Here is a 16,685-nt window from a genome sequence, read left to right as displayed (position 1 = left end):
TTAATTTCTTCTGCTACCTTAATTCTTCTTTACCACGTAACCTAACATATTCACACACTCTAAGGAGTAGCACATAAACATCTTTGGGGACGATTATGCTATCCACTGCACCTGAAGTCAGCTAGAAGCTGTATAACCTATTGTTTGTTTATTCCTTTTTTTTTTTTTTAGTACAGTTGATGTAATGTTACATTAGTTTCAGGTGTACAACATAAGTGATTGGACAAGTTTAGATATCATGCTGTGTTCACCACAAGTGTAGCTACTATCTGTCCTTATACATCACTATTAGAATATCATTGACTCAGTGTTCTTTGTGCTGTGCCTTTTATTCCCATGACTTATTCCATAACTGGAAGCCTGTATTTCCCACTGCCTCTCACCCATTTTGCCCGAACCCCCACCCCTCTGGCAACTATCAGTTTGTTCTCTGTATTTATAGGTCTGATTCTCCTTGCTTTTTTTTTTTTTCTTTCTTTCCAGATTTACTCCTGTTTTCAGTTAATTTTTGAGTGGTGGGAGATAGGGGTCCAATTTCATTGTTCTGCTTGTGTTTCTCCAGTTTTCCCAGCATCATTTGTTGAAAAGACTACCCTTTCTCCACTGGGTATTCTTTTCTCCCTTGTTAAATAATAGTTGGCCATATATGCCAGAGCTTAATTCTGGGCTCTCTAATCTGTTCCACTGGCCAAGGTATCTGTTTTTATGACAGTACCATTCTGTTTTTATTACTATGGCTTTGTGGCATAGTTTGAAATTTGGAAGTGTAATACTTCCAGCTTTGTTCTTTTTTCTCAGGATTGTTTTAGCTACTCGGATCTTTTGTGGTTCCACACAAATTTTAGGATTGTTTCATCTCTTTCTGTGAAGAATGCCTTTGGGATTATGTTGATCTATAGATTGCTTTGGGGAGTGTGGCCATTTTAACAATATCCATTCTTCTGATTCATAAACATGGGATGTCTTTTGTTTGTGTCTTTGATTTCTTTCAGCAAAATTTTATAGTTTGCATTGTACATATCTTTCACTTCTTTGGTCAGATTTATTCCTAAATATTTTGTTTTTGATGCTCCTATGTTTGGAATGTTTTATTTCTTTTTCAGATGCTTCCTATTAGTGTAAACAAATGCAATTTATTTCTGTATTTTGATTTTGTATCCTGCCATTTTGCTGAAATTGTTGATTAGTTCTAATAGTTTTTGACTGATTGTCCAGGATTTTCTGTGTGTAGGATCATATCATCAGCAAATAATGACAATTTTACTTCTTCCATTTCAATTTGCATGCCTTTTATTTCTTTGTCTTGCCTAGTTGCTCTAGTTTGGACATCCAGTACTATATTGAATGGGAGTGGTGAGAGTGGGCATCCTTGCTTTGTTCCTGAGCTGAGTAATAAACACTTTTAATTTGTCTCCATTGTGTATGTTGTTATGTATGTATGCATGGCCTTTGTTAGGTTGAGGTATGTTCCTTCTATACCCAATCTGTTAAGGGTTTTTGTCATGAAAGGATATTGTATTTTGTCAAATGCTTTTTCTGCAGCTATTGAGATGATTGTGTAATTTTTATCTTTCATTTTATTGATATGATGTATTGTGTTTATTGATTTGTGTATGTTGAACCATCCTTAAATCTCAGTGATAAATCCCACATGGTCAGGGTGTATAATCCTTTTAATGTGTTCTTGAATTTGGTCTGCTAAAATTTTGTTGAGAATTTTTGCATCTGTATTCTATTGGAGATACTGGCCTGCAGTTTTCCTGTAGTACCTTTATCTGGTTTTGGTGTTAAGGTAATGCTGGCCTTATAGAGTAAGTTTGGAAGGGTTCCCTCCTCTTCAGTATCTTGGAAAAGTTTGAGGAAGATTGGCATTAATTCTTCTTTAAATGTTGTGTAGAATTCTCCAGTGAAGTCATCTGGTGCTGGAGTTTTCCGCATTGGGGGTTTTTTGGTTACTGATTTAATCTCTTGTGACTGGTCTGTTCAGATTTTCTATTTCTTCCCGATTCAGTCTTGGTATGTTTTATGTTTCTAGAAATGTATCCATTCCTTCTCAGTTATGTAAATGGTTGGTAATTGTTCATAGTAATCTCCTATGATTCTGTGTATTTCTGTAGCATCATTTGTAATCTCTCTTCCATTTCTAATTTTGAGTCTTCTCTTTTTTTCTTAGTCTAGCTGAAGGTTTGTCAATTTGTTTATCTTTTTTGGAGAACCAGCTCTTGGGTCTGTTGATTCTATTTTCTGATTTCTATTTCATTTATTTCTGCTCTGATCCTTAATATTTCCTTCTTTCTGCTAACTTTGGGTTTAGTTTGTTCTTTTTCTAGTTTCTTGAGTTGAAAGTTGTTTATTTATATTTATTATTTATATATAAGCAATTATATATAAATAGTTGTTTATATATTATATTATTCCTAACATATGTGTTTATTGCTATAAACTTTCCTCTCATAACTGCTTTTGCTGCAGCCCATAATATTTGATTTGTTGTGTTCCAGTTTCATTGGTTTTGAGATAATTTATTATTTTCATTTTGATATCTTCTTTTACTCGATGGTTGTTTCAAGTTTGCTATGTCTTAAAATGCCATTTAAGATGGCTGGCTCTTGGGTTATTGGGTTGCTTTGTTTTAACTTTAATTTCTAAAAGATTTAGAAACCAGAAATATATACATGTTATTTTTCTTTCTAGTTGCTTTTAAATAAGAAAATCCTTGGCTAATAGTGGCTTTTCACAAATCCGAATAATTTGGATAAATTCTACTTTATGCTACTGAAATCTCTCACCAGCAGTCTGCACATTTTTGTGCTATTGGCCAGGTGACCTTTAGTCAAAATATTTAACAGGTGTTCAAAACAGGAGTCTTAAGGAAGTGGACGAAGAGGCATAGAAAACAGCTTGAAGGGCCTCCCACTGTCTACATTTGGTACAATTTTAGCATTGTAAAGAAGGATTGCAGTGGAGTATTACAATTTTTTTTAATAAAAAGAATCCATGAATTCATAGATACTTTAAGAAAGAACTAATAAACACAGAAAGAATGATAGAATTAGGAGTATCACCATCTTGCAACTATTGATATAATAAAATCTTCTGGCAAAGATCATCAGTGTTTAACCATCAGGTGAAAGGAGGAGAATGTGCTTTCACTGTGGAGAAACAGGTTACACAACACTGTAACCAGGCGATCACAGTGCAGAGTGTCACCAAAAGGTTCCAGCTGGTAATGTCTGCTTCCTCATTGAATGGATGGGAAGTACATCTATATAGAATTCTTGCCAAAAGTTTTAAATTTGAATCTAATTATGAGGAAATAGTCACACAGTTCAGATAGTGCTACATGCTATGAGAAAACTGTTCTAGACTCTTCAAAAATATCTTTAGGGAGACAAAAAAATATAGGGGACTTCTGTTCTAGATTAGAGACTAACAAAACCTGGCAGATGAATCCAACATGTGTTCCTTGATTGGATCCTAGATTAGGGGGAAAAACATTAAAGATATTATTGGAACAATTGGGGTAATCTGAATATGGGATGTATATTAGATTCTATTCTGTCAGTGTTAAATCTGGTTGTGATGTTATCATGGTCATGTGTGAGAAGGTTCTTTGTTCTTAGGAAAGACATGCTGAAGCTTTTGGGGTAAACTTAAGATCTTGTCAAAAGATCAACAACTTTCAAGTGGTTCTCAAAAACAGCGTGTGTGTGTGTGTGTGTGTGTGTGTGTATGGAGAGAAAATGTGAGCATGCAAGTATAGCAAAATGTTAGCAATTGATCAGTCTAGTGAAAGGCATATGGGTGTTCATAGTACTAACTCCTTCACTTTTCAATAGATTAAGAATGTTTTACAATGTATATTTGTACAAATCAGGCAATTTCATGAAAATTTTCCCATTTCTAGGTTCTCTGGAAAAACGGCAATATCGGTCAACCTTAGACCAGTGATCCTGCCTGTCAATAATTGATTGCCATAGCCGCTCCCCCTGTTAAATAGGGGGAGGGCTTTTTCAGTTTTCCAGTCTTTACCCTTCCCTTTTGCCTAATATGTCCACCTTCTTTTACTCATTGATATTACCTGCCTGGTGGCTAATTTGCATTTGAATATGTACCTATACATATATCCTTTGCAGATTTCCTGGGTGAGGTCAGTTGTACCACAGGTGGTAAGGACTTTTCCATATGCTAAAACTCTGGGGAATTATTTGGAGGCCTAGCACACGAAGTTAGCTCTGAATTTGATCCCCGTGTCAGCTGATGAGCTTCACTGGGTTGACTGAACATCCATCCTCACCCCCAAATGTGTATGTTAGTCATGTGGGACATCAGTTAAGAAAATGTAGGTGTAAAAAGTGTTCAAAACTTGCTATATAGGTGGTATAAATACTAAAATTCTCTTTCAGATTTAATGTGTTAAAAAATTGTTCTCTCTAGATTCTGTCAGTTGACACAGTCTTGCAAAAGTTTTGAATAAAGCCACTTGAGAAGTTTTCAATCTGACATGCCAAGTCTTAATGAAAAAACATTTTATGGAAACATTTACAGATGCCAATGCAGAAAGTAGTGTATAAACTTTAATTACCTTTGTAAGTTGTTCTATCCTGTGTTTAAGCGATTGCCTTCCTGTTACACACCCAGGGAGGGTACCAGCTCTAGTTGGATAATCATGGAGTTGAGCCTTCCCCCAAAATAAAAGAGCTATATCTGGCACAGGTTAGGACTCAGCTAGCCAGTGAAATGTCTCAAACACACAGAGAGAGGGAAAGGACAGGGACTGATGTAGGTCAAGTTTGCCAGGCAAGCGTATCTGTGTGATACTTGATCCATTTTTGTGGGGTTTTCATCCCTGTTTAATGTGATGTTCTTAAAAATACTAGTTGTGTTTGTCCAGTTCCATGTATAAATATGATTTTTGTGAAGTAAACAAGAATTTTCTTTGGGAATTTGACGGAAATGAACATAGAATCTCCTGGTATCTCAGTTAGAACCAACCCAGTTAAGTTGGCATTCCAAGAAAGTGGTTGAGAGAGAAACTTTGAGTTGACCTGGGAGTCAACGAAGGGATTGTATCTGGTGCTTTCTCTTTTCATTCAAGTCCCAGACCTAGCACTTCTGGGTTGTCCCTCTTCCTACTCACAGTGTTAGATAACTCTTGTCCAAAGAGGCCCATTTTTGCCTATGAGGGGATTAATGTGAATATTCCCAGTAGGATTTTGCTCAAATCTTGGGCCAGGAAAGAAAATCGTTCTTTCTCCTCAGTTCCAGAAATACCAACAAAAGCTCAGAGGAAATCATCCCCCCGCCGCCATCCCATTTACATTCTCTGGCTATCCCTCCTGTCCAGCGGGGCACTCCACCTGCAAAAGGAATTCATCTCTCCTCTGCTCTTTCTCTTAAGGCTCCAGAATCTGTTGGGAGCCCATTTTCCCTTGAAAATATTTTCCTAGACTGGAAGGCAACTTCCCACAACATATGGTTCCGCTGCCTGCTGCTTTCTCTTTAGTGCTACGAGTCTGGTATTCCCTTGGCTATCTTTCAGAATTTCCAATAGAGTAACCACTTAACCAGCTAAATGGCTAGAGAGATCTTTGCATTTTTAAGCATCAGGATGATTGATACCTGAAGGTATTTCTGGAATATTTGTCCTTGGGGATTAACTGCATTGTCCCTAGATTATGTAAATGTATTCCTTGTGATTTTGTACATTTTTAATATTTGATTTTAACGCCATTAACTCTAGATTATAATCACTAAATGGAGGTCCTTTAAGCATTTAATACTTCTTTTGTATGCATTTATTATTCCTTTTTTCTCCGTATAGGTAATATTTTAAAAATAAGGGATAGCAGATTTTTTTTTTTTATTATTATTGGAAAAGCAATTCAGCGAGCATTCTTAAACCAAACCGTCTTACCCCATCCCCATTCATTCTCGTTAGCATTGGTAGGCAGTGATTGCATATTTAACTCTTCCTCACTATTGAGTCATATTTTTCTTTTTCATCCAAAAGTATTTATTTCCATTCATTTAGTTCTTATATTGAGTATTTAGTGGTTTTAAGCCTCTTATCCCAAAAATGGGCATGACCAAAAGTTGCATATTTTCCATGCCCCTAGTTTATTATATATAATGTATTAAAGATAGTAGCTAAGTCAGCTCTTTGGCAGATCTGAGAAAGCATATTATGTTATGCCGGGCATATCTGTAAATGAGCCATGCGGATGAGAACTAGACAGAAGGTTTACTGAGAAATAATGCTGATGTCATTCCATTGGAATGAAGGGGCTGTTACAACCATAAATACATTCTATAGCTAGCAGCTAAGTGTCTAGCTCTATTTCTTTTCTAAGATGGAAAAAATGTGAAGCAAACCAAAGAAGTAAATTGTGTTTATAAAGGGGGATATTTTAATTAGTTTAGGCCTTACAGTTATTCAAACAGTCTGAACCTACGGTTCTTTTTGGAGCAAACACGAAAACCATTATTTGTGGAAAGTTTAAATTTCACATGACACATACTCCCTCTCTGTGTGTGGGTTGTTGTTGTTGGTTTGTTTTGTTTTTTTTCTTTTAAAAAAACGTATTTGCTTGCTGGTGTATTTTTGTTTTAACTCTCCCTTTGCTAAAAAATGCTTTATTTTCTTGGGAGAGGATTTGTTTTTGGGAGAAGAAACATGTAAGTTACTGAGCTGAAGCCCCCTTCCCCCTTTTTTGGCATTTTGAAATTGGGTGGTTCTCAGCTCATTGGGGTATGTTTAAACCAGGGGCTTCCCACTTCACTCCTTTTTAAGACATTACCTGTCCCCAGAGGTGTCTGTATCTGCAAAACAAAATGCCCATTCTCTGTTTGGAGCACTGTCAGCGAGTACCCTGTGATCCTCCTCTACTGATCAGCAGTCTTCACTGCAAGGAAAAGGCTTTCAGATATTAAGAGGGTAGTGATGTGAAAGGTCGGTTGTCATGTCCATCCACGTCAGCCATGGTGGCAACAAAAAGCAGGTGGAAAATGATTTTAATCTGTTGGCTTAGTTCAGGGCAGCTTCAGTTCGAGGAGAAAGAAATACAAAGTTGGCCTCTAAGATTTGCCTCTGGATTAGTTGACTTGCTGCAAACCAGAGGGAAGAAGGCAGGCCTGATAATGAAAAGAACCTCGTCCTACAACCTTGTGCCAGAACCTGGCTTTTTTTTTTTTTTTTTTAACTCCCCGCTCTTCTAGGACAATCTGCTTGCTGTTCAGTTGTCACACACCAGATTCTTTAAGGAGGTAAAAAGAGAAACAAACGAGACCTAGTTTTCTTTTTAACTTGATATAAAAGATTTCCTGAGGGCAGGTCACCAGAACTGTTCTTTCTGGTTTTGTTTATGAATTTTTGTGAGAGCATTAGCAACTGTTTATTTGTCCTTATTCACGAGATGGCATGTGTGTGCGTGAGCATAAGAGAGGGAGAGACAGAGCCACAGAGGAAAAGAAAGGGCAAGCAAGCGAAAGCTTGATCCAAACTCTGGAATATCCTGGATAGCTGAGCTCCGAAGCTGTTTCGTGGAAAGGGTGGTAATTCGTAGACTTCTCTGAGGCAGAGTTAAATCTTGCTTCGGGAGAGGTAGGCCAGGGTCGGAGTGAACTCAGTTACTTAGGTGGAGTTGTGAATTCTGGCATTTCATACCGGACTGCTAGCTTTCATGCGAGAGTTTATTTTACATGCCGTAAGTAACTGTCACTTTAGCTCAGTTCAACGGATTTTATTTTCACTCTTGTGTGTGCACATTGTATGCCTGGCATTTATTTACTCTCTCCTCTTAGTCTGGGGCAGCACAAATGGAAAAGCGTTCAGTAACTGTGGTGTGAATGCATTTTTCTCTTCTTTTTCCGTATTCACCATTTAGACTCTTGAACGAAAGAAAGAATCCGGTCTGGCTTTGAAACTGCATTTCTCCTGATACAATAGGCCAGTGATTGCCCCGTCACCGCCTTTCCTCCCCTCACCCTGCCCTTTTTATTTTTGATCGGCTCAGAATCCTTTGTTTATTTGGCTCCATTCATGGCCTACTTTTTCTTCCTTTTTTCACATACGTTCCCCCAGATCCAAAGGCCTTTGCTCTATTTATTTGACAGCTTTCTTGGAGATGGGGGGAAAAAAAGAAACAAGCCCAACAACCTAGGCCCTCTGGTAGGACCTGGGGGTGGGGGCGGGGGGGCGGTTTCCTGCTGCCACTTTCTTGCTTCCATGCACCCAGTGCAAACACCCACCACCCTCAGCTCTTCTCTCTCCATGTGCTCTCCCTCGTGACCCCCAGAGCCCTACTCATTTGTCGCCACACAGTCAAGGTTCTACTTGCTTTTGGGCCACTAGTCTGTGGCCCTGGGGAGATGGTGTCTGCTGGCTGGGCCTCTGTTCCCTCCTTTGTCGACAAAGACACCTGCCCATGTAGAGCTCAGCTCCCGAGGGGAAAACCATGACACACAAAATGGACTTTGGCCCTGCCCACTGCCATGAGGTGGAGTGGAGATGGTCCATCTTGCACAGGATGTTGTAGAAATGAGCCAGGGGATGGTGCCTCGACAAGCACGTACCTGGGTGCTCAGGAAGTGTCGGCTTCCCTCGCTATAATCGCAGACAGACTGGGACAGTCCGGACCTCCCTTTGGAAGTTGTTTTTATCCCAGTCAGGACCTTTCACTTGTATTTCTGGCTCTTACCTGAAACCCACTCTTTTCTGTTTTAAACAGATCTCCCCCCCCCCAACGCCCCCCATCCAACCTCCTTTCCCATTTTTCCTTTTTCTGTCAAAAGCCTGACCATTTCTCCTGTCATCTGGGTTTGAAAGCTGGCAAGGGGGAGGGGCCTTCCATTTTTGTGGGACAAAGTGTGCCTTTTCACTCGTTTCTTTCATGCTCTATATCTGGTACGTAGTCCTGAGGATTCTTCTTTTGCCGAGCTCTTTAGTTCTTCCCCTCTTCTTTGTTGAATAGGTGATTATCTCCATTCTAGTCTAAACCTTTATTACCTCAAGGATAGTGTCTGGCTTCGGGCTTCTTGTCCTGTGTCAGTGCCGGCAGAAGGAAGCAGTGACCTCCTTCAGCTAGTTGTATGAATGTAGCTATTTATGTGAGTGTTTGAAACCATAGGGTCCAGCAAACTCTAGAATAACCAGAGATTCAGAAAGTTTTGTCTTTAACAACTGAACCAGTTCATTTAGTGCAACTGTGCTTATTTTATTTTATTTTGTTTTTTTTACTGACAGTTAACTTCTCAGATACACATTATTTATAGTTTCCTTAGTAGGAGCTTCCAGAAAGTGTGAGGGTATGTAGTATGTACGTGTTTGACTTATGGGTATAAATTATTATCTACATCTTAACATGAATACATGATTATAAACGAGGTTGTCATTTGGTCTTTTGAATGTGGAGTTGCTTTCAGTTGTAATTTAAACACCTGTATTGCCACCAGCCCATTTCTTTTTCTCACCAAAGTAGAGGTAAACACGTTCTACTAAATAGAATGCAATAGGAAAAAATGAACTGATCCTTTTAAAGTTTAGGTGGTGCCAGCTTGAAGTCTTATTATTCTTTACTTAGGCTTGGTTTACTTATTAAACAACAAAAATGCTATCTGATTCTTTATGGAAAATTTTGAGTCTATAGCATCACTGCCTTCCTGGAGTGTATATTTTAGCAGGAAAGACAAGTAATAGACAAGGGAACACATAAACAAGATTTTTAGATTTTGGTAATCAATAGAAAGGAAATAAGTAGGATATGAGAATGACTGGAGGTTGGGCAGGGGGTAGGGTTGAGGTGGGATTCTTTGAAAAGGTGACTTTGAGATTAGACCTGAGTGATGAGTATGAACAGCCCAGCGGGGGGAAGAGCTGGACCTCCTAACCTCTCACCCCCTAGTTCCACTTCCCTCGTCACCTCCAAATGCCTGCTTGTCTACAGGGTCAGCAAGGTGTTGGTTCCTGGGTAGCCTTCTAGAATGTTCTCTCTTGGGTTACCTATACCAGAGCCTATCACATGGAATTGCCTGTTGCTTTCATTTTCCCCCACTAGACTTGAACTCTTTGAGGGTGAGGACATACGCTTGGCAATCATGTAACTCTAGCATTTATCTCAAACTAGGTTTAACAGTTAAATCTGTAAGTTCAAAATTAGATTACATCAAGTAGGTTGTGAAAGTCATGGGGTTCCTCCACAAAACATAGTCTTATGTTTAAAGTCTGTTATTTATCTTTTTAAATACACATTCTTCCCTCCCCATCCTCTCTACTTCAAGCACTTTTCCCCTTTTATTTCTAAAACAGTTCTTGCCCCACTGCAAAATCTCCCCACTTCCCCATCTTACTTAAAGATATCATCATCCATCCAGTTGTTCAAGCCAAAAACTGGGAAGTATCATTGATTCTTTTCATTCCTTCACCCTTGCTTATCATACCCAATCTTTCAACACCTATACCTCTAAAACCAGTTCTGTTCTCCCTGTCTTCGCTACCATCCCCAGCCCAGGCGAGCTCTGTCCTCCACCCAGACCAGCACAGCAATGTACTGACTGATCTTTCTGCGTTCCCTCCCATCTTCTGTGTGTCCATTATTTGTGCAAAGCCAAACAGCTCTTTCTAGACTTTAAAAAAAAAAAAAGACCATGTCAGTCCCTCCACATAAACACTTCAGGGGCTGCCCATTGAATTTAGAATAAAAATTGAACAAAAAATCTGAACTCACAGCCCCAGATGAATTGGCCACTGTCTCTTCAACCTCATCTCTTCGTTGCTCTCAGCTTCTAGCTGCTCCAGTCTCCTGCCTTCTTCTTAGGACCTTTTATTTTCTGTTGCCTGCTGCATTGTTAGATGGAACTCGGTGTTAATCTCATCAACTCTGTGAATATGTAAACCGGTATAGTGGCAAGTTAGCACAGCCACAGTGAAATCCCCACCCCAGCATCATTCCCGTTCCCGATTTTTCATTATCATATGCATGGTACCAAAAGTTTATGGTAACAGGCAACTAACTTCATGGTAGCTCTAGTTAAAGGCCTTGGAGAAGGGACTGGACAACCTCATTGCCTTCTACTGGTATTAACCGTTCTTTTTTTCTCTTTTTCCATGCAGAGTATGAGTTGGAAGTAAAGAGGGTGCAAGACATTCTTTCAGGAATAGAGAAACCACAGGTATGTCTTCTGGATTTCTCAGCATAAGTGACACATTCTTAAGCATTTCAAGTGTGCTTTTCTTTCACCACATAGTAGGTAAACAAAAGGGCCCCTTCCTATTGCTGGTTATTTATAAACTATGAAACAGTGTTGTTTTTAATGGAGCATGAAAATATAGAACAGCAGTCTTTCTATTCAGTCATAATCCACCAAAATGTCTTCTCTATTTAGATATTCTGAATGCAATTAGGTATTCTTCCCTACTTCTAAGGATACATATCCTTCCCCTCACACCCTCCCCACCACAGGTCCACAGAAGAGTTTTCTTTTGGTGATTTCCTTTAGCCTGTGTAAATGTAGTAATAATAATTTTTGAAAACCTCGGTGATTCCAAGTATTTTTCCAGGTAAATTTCAAAAAGGTATTCAAATATTAGCTGAGAAAAAGTAAGTCCAAAATATTGAGTGTAATGGCAAAAAGAAAAATTGGTAGGAATGGTGATATTGTGAGGTTTTAAGTTTGATTTTGCCAAATGCTTTGAAATTCAAGTGAAAAATTCAAAATGTTGACTCAGCCTTTCATCTGAGGTGAGAGAGCCAAAGTTCTTTGGATGTTTTCTGGCCCAACTGGGAAACCTTGGTCCTTCATGTGTTTCAGATACTGAGGCTTTTTAACAGAAGAGTTCACACATGCCTCAGGGTACACAGTTGAGTTTGACTGACCCTAAAAGCATGAGGAATGTTGGAGGACGGGGCCAGTAGGGAACTTGCAGAGCAGTGGGCCATCGGTGTTGGGTTGTGGAATTTGTCCTTACTCTGGTAAGGAGCAGGTAGCCATTGTGAGTTTTTGAGCAGAGAAGTTACATAGTGAGGGCTATACTTTCAAGCTGATGAAACAGTTGACACAGGTGCACTGGTTTGAAAGGAGGATGAGCCCAGGAAGGCAAGCGTCAGGAATCTGTTCCTGCAGTGTCGGTAGAGGCTGTAGGAGGCAGAATTCAGGTGGCGGCTCCAGGCATGGCAAGGAGAGGTTGGATACTAGAGCCATGGAGAGATGTCAGTAAGGTGTTACAACGTGTCAGGTGTCTGGTGGCACAGATAGCTGGGCTCTCAGGCTTAGATGCCTCCACTGAGGAGTTGCTTCCTCTGAGAGTCTCCCTGGATGGCTGTCCCTGCCCATTAAGTAGGATTCTCCACATTACTTAGAACCACTGTTACTCCCCCAGCCTCACTGTGCTCTGCGTGTAGGTATGTAATACATTGTACGCCAGGTACTTGTTGCTGTGGCTGTCCCGGTAATCTGTGAGTTCCTCTAGAATGGGCTCGTGTCTGTGTCCTCTGTATATCTTCGGTGCAATTTTTAGACATACTGAGTTTGTTTCACTAGCAGGGCACCCAAAGAGGTAAACCCAGTGGGCAGTCGCGGGTGTCTGGTAGGTCAGTGCTGTGGAGAGAAGGGGGAATGAGACCTCAATCAGGAGATCACATCGCATGGAGTTACGGTTCAAGCAGAGGAGTGGGTGATAGCTTTGGGGCTGGGCGGGGGTGGGGTGGGGGTGGAGCATGGAGAGAGGTTAGAAAAGCTTGGGGGACAAAATCGTGGGAGAAGCTTACATTTGTGGTACAGCAGAATGAAGAAAACTCCATGAGGAGGACAGGAGTCATGATCAGAGTGCAAAGGCAGGGCAGCTGGCTAGTTGGCTGTCTCAGATCCAGTCACAAAACTTCATCGTCCAGTCTTGCTCTTGTGAACACACACCATGTTTGTCTTGAGTTATTCCTAGTCATTCCTTGACTGCAGAAGTGACAGTCTGTGTTTATTAGGATTATGTGGCTCTAGCAAGATAAGAGCACTATTTAAACGCATTCGTCCTTTCCTTGATTCAGCATTTATTAAGCACTTAACTCTTTATCCTTCTTAGAGCAAGATCAGTAGACCAGCTTATATGTAAACAGATATGGCATGAGCTGTAACATTGATAAGATTGTCATCTGAGTGGTCAGAAAGTCCAAAATGGGTCTCATTAGGCTCAAGTCAAGGTGTTGGCAGGGCTACGTTTTTTTCTGGAGGCTCTGGGGTGAATCTGTTTCCTTATCTTTTCCAGCTGCTTCTAGAGTTTGCCTTCATCCCTCGGCTTGTGGCCCCTTACATCCTCCTATCTCCCTCTCTGACTTTCCTGCTTCCTCCTATCACTTAGAAGAACCCTTGCTATTACACTGAGCCCTCCCAAATAACCCAGGATAGTCTCTGTCTCACAGGATCCTTAAGTTAATCACATCTGCAGAGTCCCTTTTATCTAGCAGGGCAAAATATTCATAGGCTCTGGGGATTGGGATGTGGACCTATTTGGGGGGCCATTATTTCCCCCCTGGTCCCCACATAAACCTTGTCTGCCTGGTGATTGCCACCTCACCCTTCCCAGCCCAGTTAGTCATTTTACACATTTTTTTTTTCCTCTGTACCCTCCTCTCCCCCCCTGCCTCTCCTCCCCTGTCTCTGTCTGAAGTTCCTATTCATGATTGTGTCTTATTTATCTTTGTGCCTCTGGTAACTAGCACTGTCCCTGGCACATCATGAACCCTTAACCAATAATTGCTGAATAAATGTGGGGCCGACTGCAGTGGCTGCAGCTAGATTCTGGCAAGGGAGACAAATGCCTGAAGGCCGGCCGGCATCAGGTGCGGCTCGGCCTGCACAGTGGAGTGTGGGGACAGCCGGCGCCGGAGTGCAAGGCGGCAGCACGGGAAGGAAGGGCCCCTGCTGTGCAGTCTGGCCCTCTGGGCCGTTAACTGTCTCTGTGATCTTGGGGAAGTGACACAGGCTCCCTGAGCCTTGGTTTCCTCACCTTGGAAAGGTCGGAGAATAAATACCGCACGGGGCTCTCTGAGAAGTAAATTATCGTCGGTGTGTAGAGGACTTGGGATGGAGTGTGTGTCAGTAGCGTAAAGCATGTCATTATGCCAAAGTGAAACTCGCTGCCCCACTATGCGGTGGCAGGGGGGTGGCCCGCTGCTTTCCAGGGCAAGATGCAGTTGGCACTTGGTGAATTTGCTTTTTCCTTCAGCCACGTCGGATAACCCCTCTCAGTAAGAGGCACATATTTCTCTTTGCGATTTTGTAGATGATTTGTTTTGGGTGTAGAAACAATATTTAGGATTTGTCGATTCCAGCCGTCTTTCTAGGACTTAGGGCCCCCTGAATTAAGCAAGTCATTGGCTCTTCAGAAACCTAGATACTATAGAGACCCAAATAACTTAGTCATTGAGTAAAAACAGTATAAATTGACAAGGTAATTTGTCCTGAGACTAAGAATTAGGTGCCTTGGGATGCGCAGTCCTAGCCACTGCTATGTCACAGAAACAAGGTTGCTGCTGTTCTAAGTTTAGGAAGAAACCTCTATCAGTACGTGCCACCTCCAGCCCAGCAAGGTTTAATCAGCTCTGATGGTGGTGCTAGATGTTGTCTCCCACATCCTGCTGGGCTGTTTATTTTCAGGGTGCAAGTAAATGTAAGCTGCATTGTTTCCGTCCACTAATGTTTAGCTTGTGGAAACAATTGATTTGTCAGTTCCAGAAGTGAGTAAACTGACCTAAGAGAAACAACTGTCCCTCCAAGAAGCCATTCCTTGAAAAAATAAACAACACTATATCTGAAAAGATTTGAGGTTCTTAGTACTTACAGAATGATAGAAACAGAGGATTGTGAAATCTAGATTTGAGTGTCTTTTTTTTTTTTTTTGAATAATGATCTCTGACCTTTTCCTTTTAAATTTTCCATTGTGTTGTTATTTTTCGTGATGGTACTTTTGAAGTGAAGCCAATATTTCCATGGTAATATTTCCTTAACGTACTCCCTAATTGGATCTGCAGGCCTCCCACATAGTTAACTCCAAAGTCCTGACCAAATTTAGAAGCTACTAACTTAACATAGAAATATTTTACATGGGAGGAATAATTGAGTAGCTTTATGAGAATAAATGGCATTTTTGATCCAGATAATGAGTATCATTTGCATATGATATAATCTAAGCATTAAGATAGTAAAATTTTACAGAAAAGTATTAAAATATTGAATGAACAGGAGAGAAAGTGGGGGACAAAGAGAAAGAGAGCTAAAGACTAATTCTCAAATAGCTACCAGATCATGCCATCTTACTTCCTAATGTGTATGCACATATATATGCTTTTACCTAGCAGCTGCCCTCGAGTTGGAGTCTGAATTTAATAAACACATAGACAACAACGATTTCTAATCAGTATGTGATTATTTAGAAATAAATGGTGGTTTTATGAATCCTTCTAGATCCTTCAAAGCAGTTTAATTTCTATGCACGCTTGCAGTTTAATTTCTATGCACGCTTGCAGTTTAATTTCTATGCAGGCTTGCACTGGTAACCTCCACAACAGACCCTTTACATCTCTGGTGCCAAAGCAAGTGTCACCTTGGGTCTTGTCCATTAATTCTGTAACTAGAAATCACCACTTTTATCATCATCATGAAGGAGATTGACTTCAATTTGCGGTAGAATAATTAAATATCAGGAAGTCAGTTTTATGGCTTCTACACTTCTTTTTTTGGATGTCAGCCATGACGACCCTTGTGATAGTCAGATTAGCTGCCCCAGTTTAGTTTGGTGGTCCCTGCTAGTGAGAAATCTTCCCCCCAGAGAGAGAGAGAGACACTTAGAAGGTGAAGCTCGTGTGAGAAGGCTTTCGCCTTGAAGGAGGCCCGAACCAGCCAGAGTTCGAGAGCTCAGATCTCTCGTTAGGGTTATCACCTCCCTGGACACTAGGAGGATGCATCTGGTGCTGAGGATTCCCCTTTATGTGAGGTTCTCTTGAAAGGCACCGGGGAATCTCCTGGCATCATCCTTGAAATGGAAGGGGGTTCCAAGTTCTGCCAGAGACAGAGCACTCTTTCTCTCAGGATTCCAGCGCTTAAAGAAAGGAGACCAGAGGCCCTGGAGTCTGTGACAAGGAGGGAGCAGAAGCACAGCAGGGAATGTTCCACTGCTTCCAGAGTAGTTCTAGTCACCTAGGTGGCATGTCTCTTAGCTCTAGGAAAGAATTCCCAGAAGCCACGGCTGCTGTTCTCTGAAAGTGATGGGGCGTTCTCAGAGTGCGCTTCCGAAAGCCTGGCTCATCGGAAGAGCACCTATCACAGAGCTCTGCGTTCAGTGGACCCTTTGCCGTCTTCAGGCTTGCTCAGGGAATCTGGAGAAGGGGGAGCATTGTGTTAGTCGATGCTTCAAGTGCTGTACATCACTATTCCGTTAATAATTTAACCAAGTGTACATTCTTAATAGCTGATGAAAAAGAATTTAAAGGGATGTGAGTTTATGGATCCTTGTTCAGTATCTAAAGCGCTTGTGTTTGCCAAGCTGTTTTGAAACATGATGTTATTTCACACCACCGTTCATCAAATTGGTGTTACTCCACACTGTGTTCTTGGAACTGTGCCCAGTAGCCATTTGTCACCTCGGCTGCATGATTTTCTACCTAATCAGCCTTCTTTTTAATGTAAACGAAACTCTT

The 16,685-nt window shown here is 40.9% G+C and overlaps 1 protein-coding gene across 8 annotated transcripts in view; it reads left to right on the top strand.

Moving 5' to 3' along the window:
• Window positions 1–16,685, top strand: part of FNDC3B (fibronectin type III domain containing 3B) — a 342,865-nt gene that overhangs the window by 234,678 nt on the left and 91,502 nt on the right. For all 8 annotated transcript variants that reach the window (XM_088025487.1, XM_088025441.1, XM_028100958.2 and 5 more), the window contains one exon: window positions 11,111–11,169. In XM_088025487.1, coding sequence (XP_087881613.1) covers window positions 11,111–11,169 — 59 coding nt within the window. The remainder of the gene's footprint in view (window positions 1–11,110; window positions 11,170–16,685) is intronic.

The sequence above is a fragment of the Eumetopias jubatus genome, unplaced genomic scaffold (assembly GCF_037043125.1).
Source record: "Eumetopias jubatus isolate StellerSeaLion01/CBP00866 unplaced genomic scaffold, mEumJub1_p1.0 scaffold_1, whole genome shotgun sequence".
NCBI lineage: Eukaryota > Metazoa > Chordata > Mammalia > Carnivora > Otariidae > Eumetopias > Eumetopias jubatus.
This window is presented reverse-complemented; position numbering and strand designations above follow the sequence as displayed.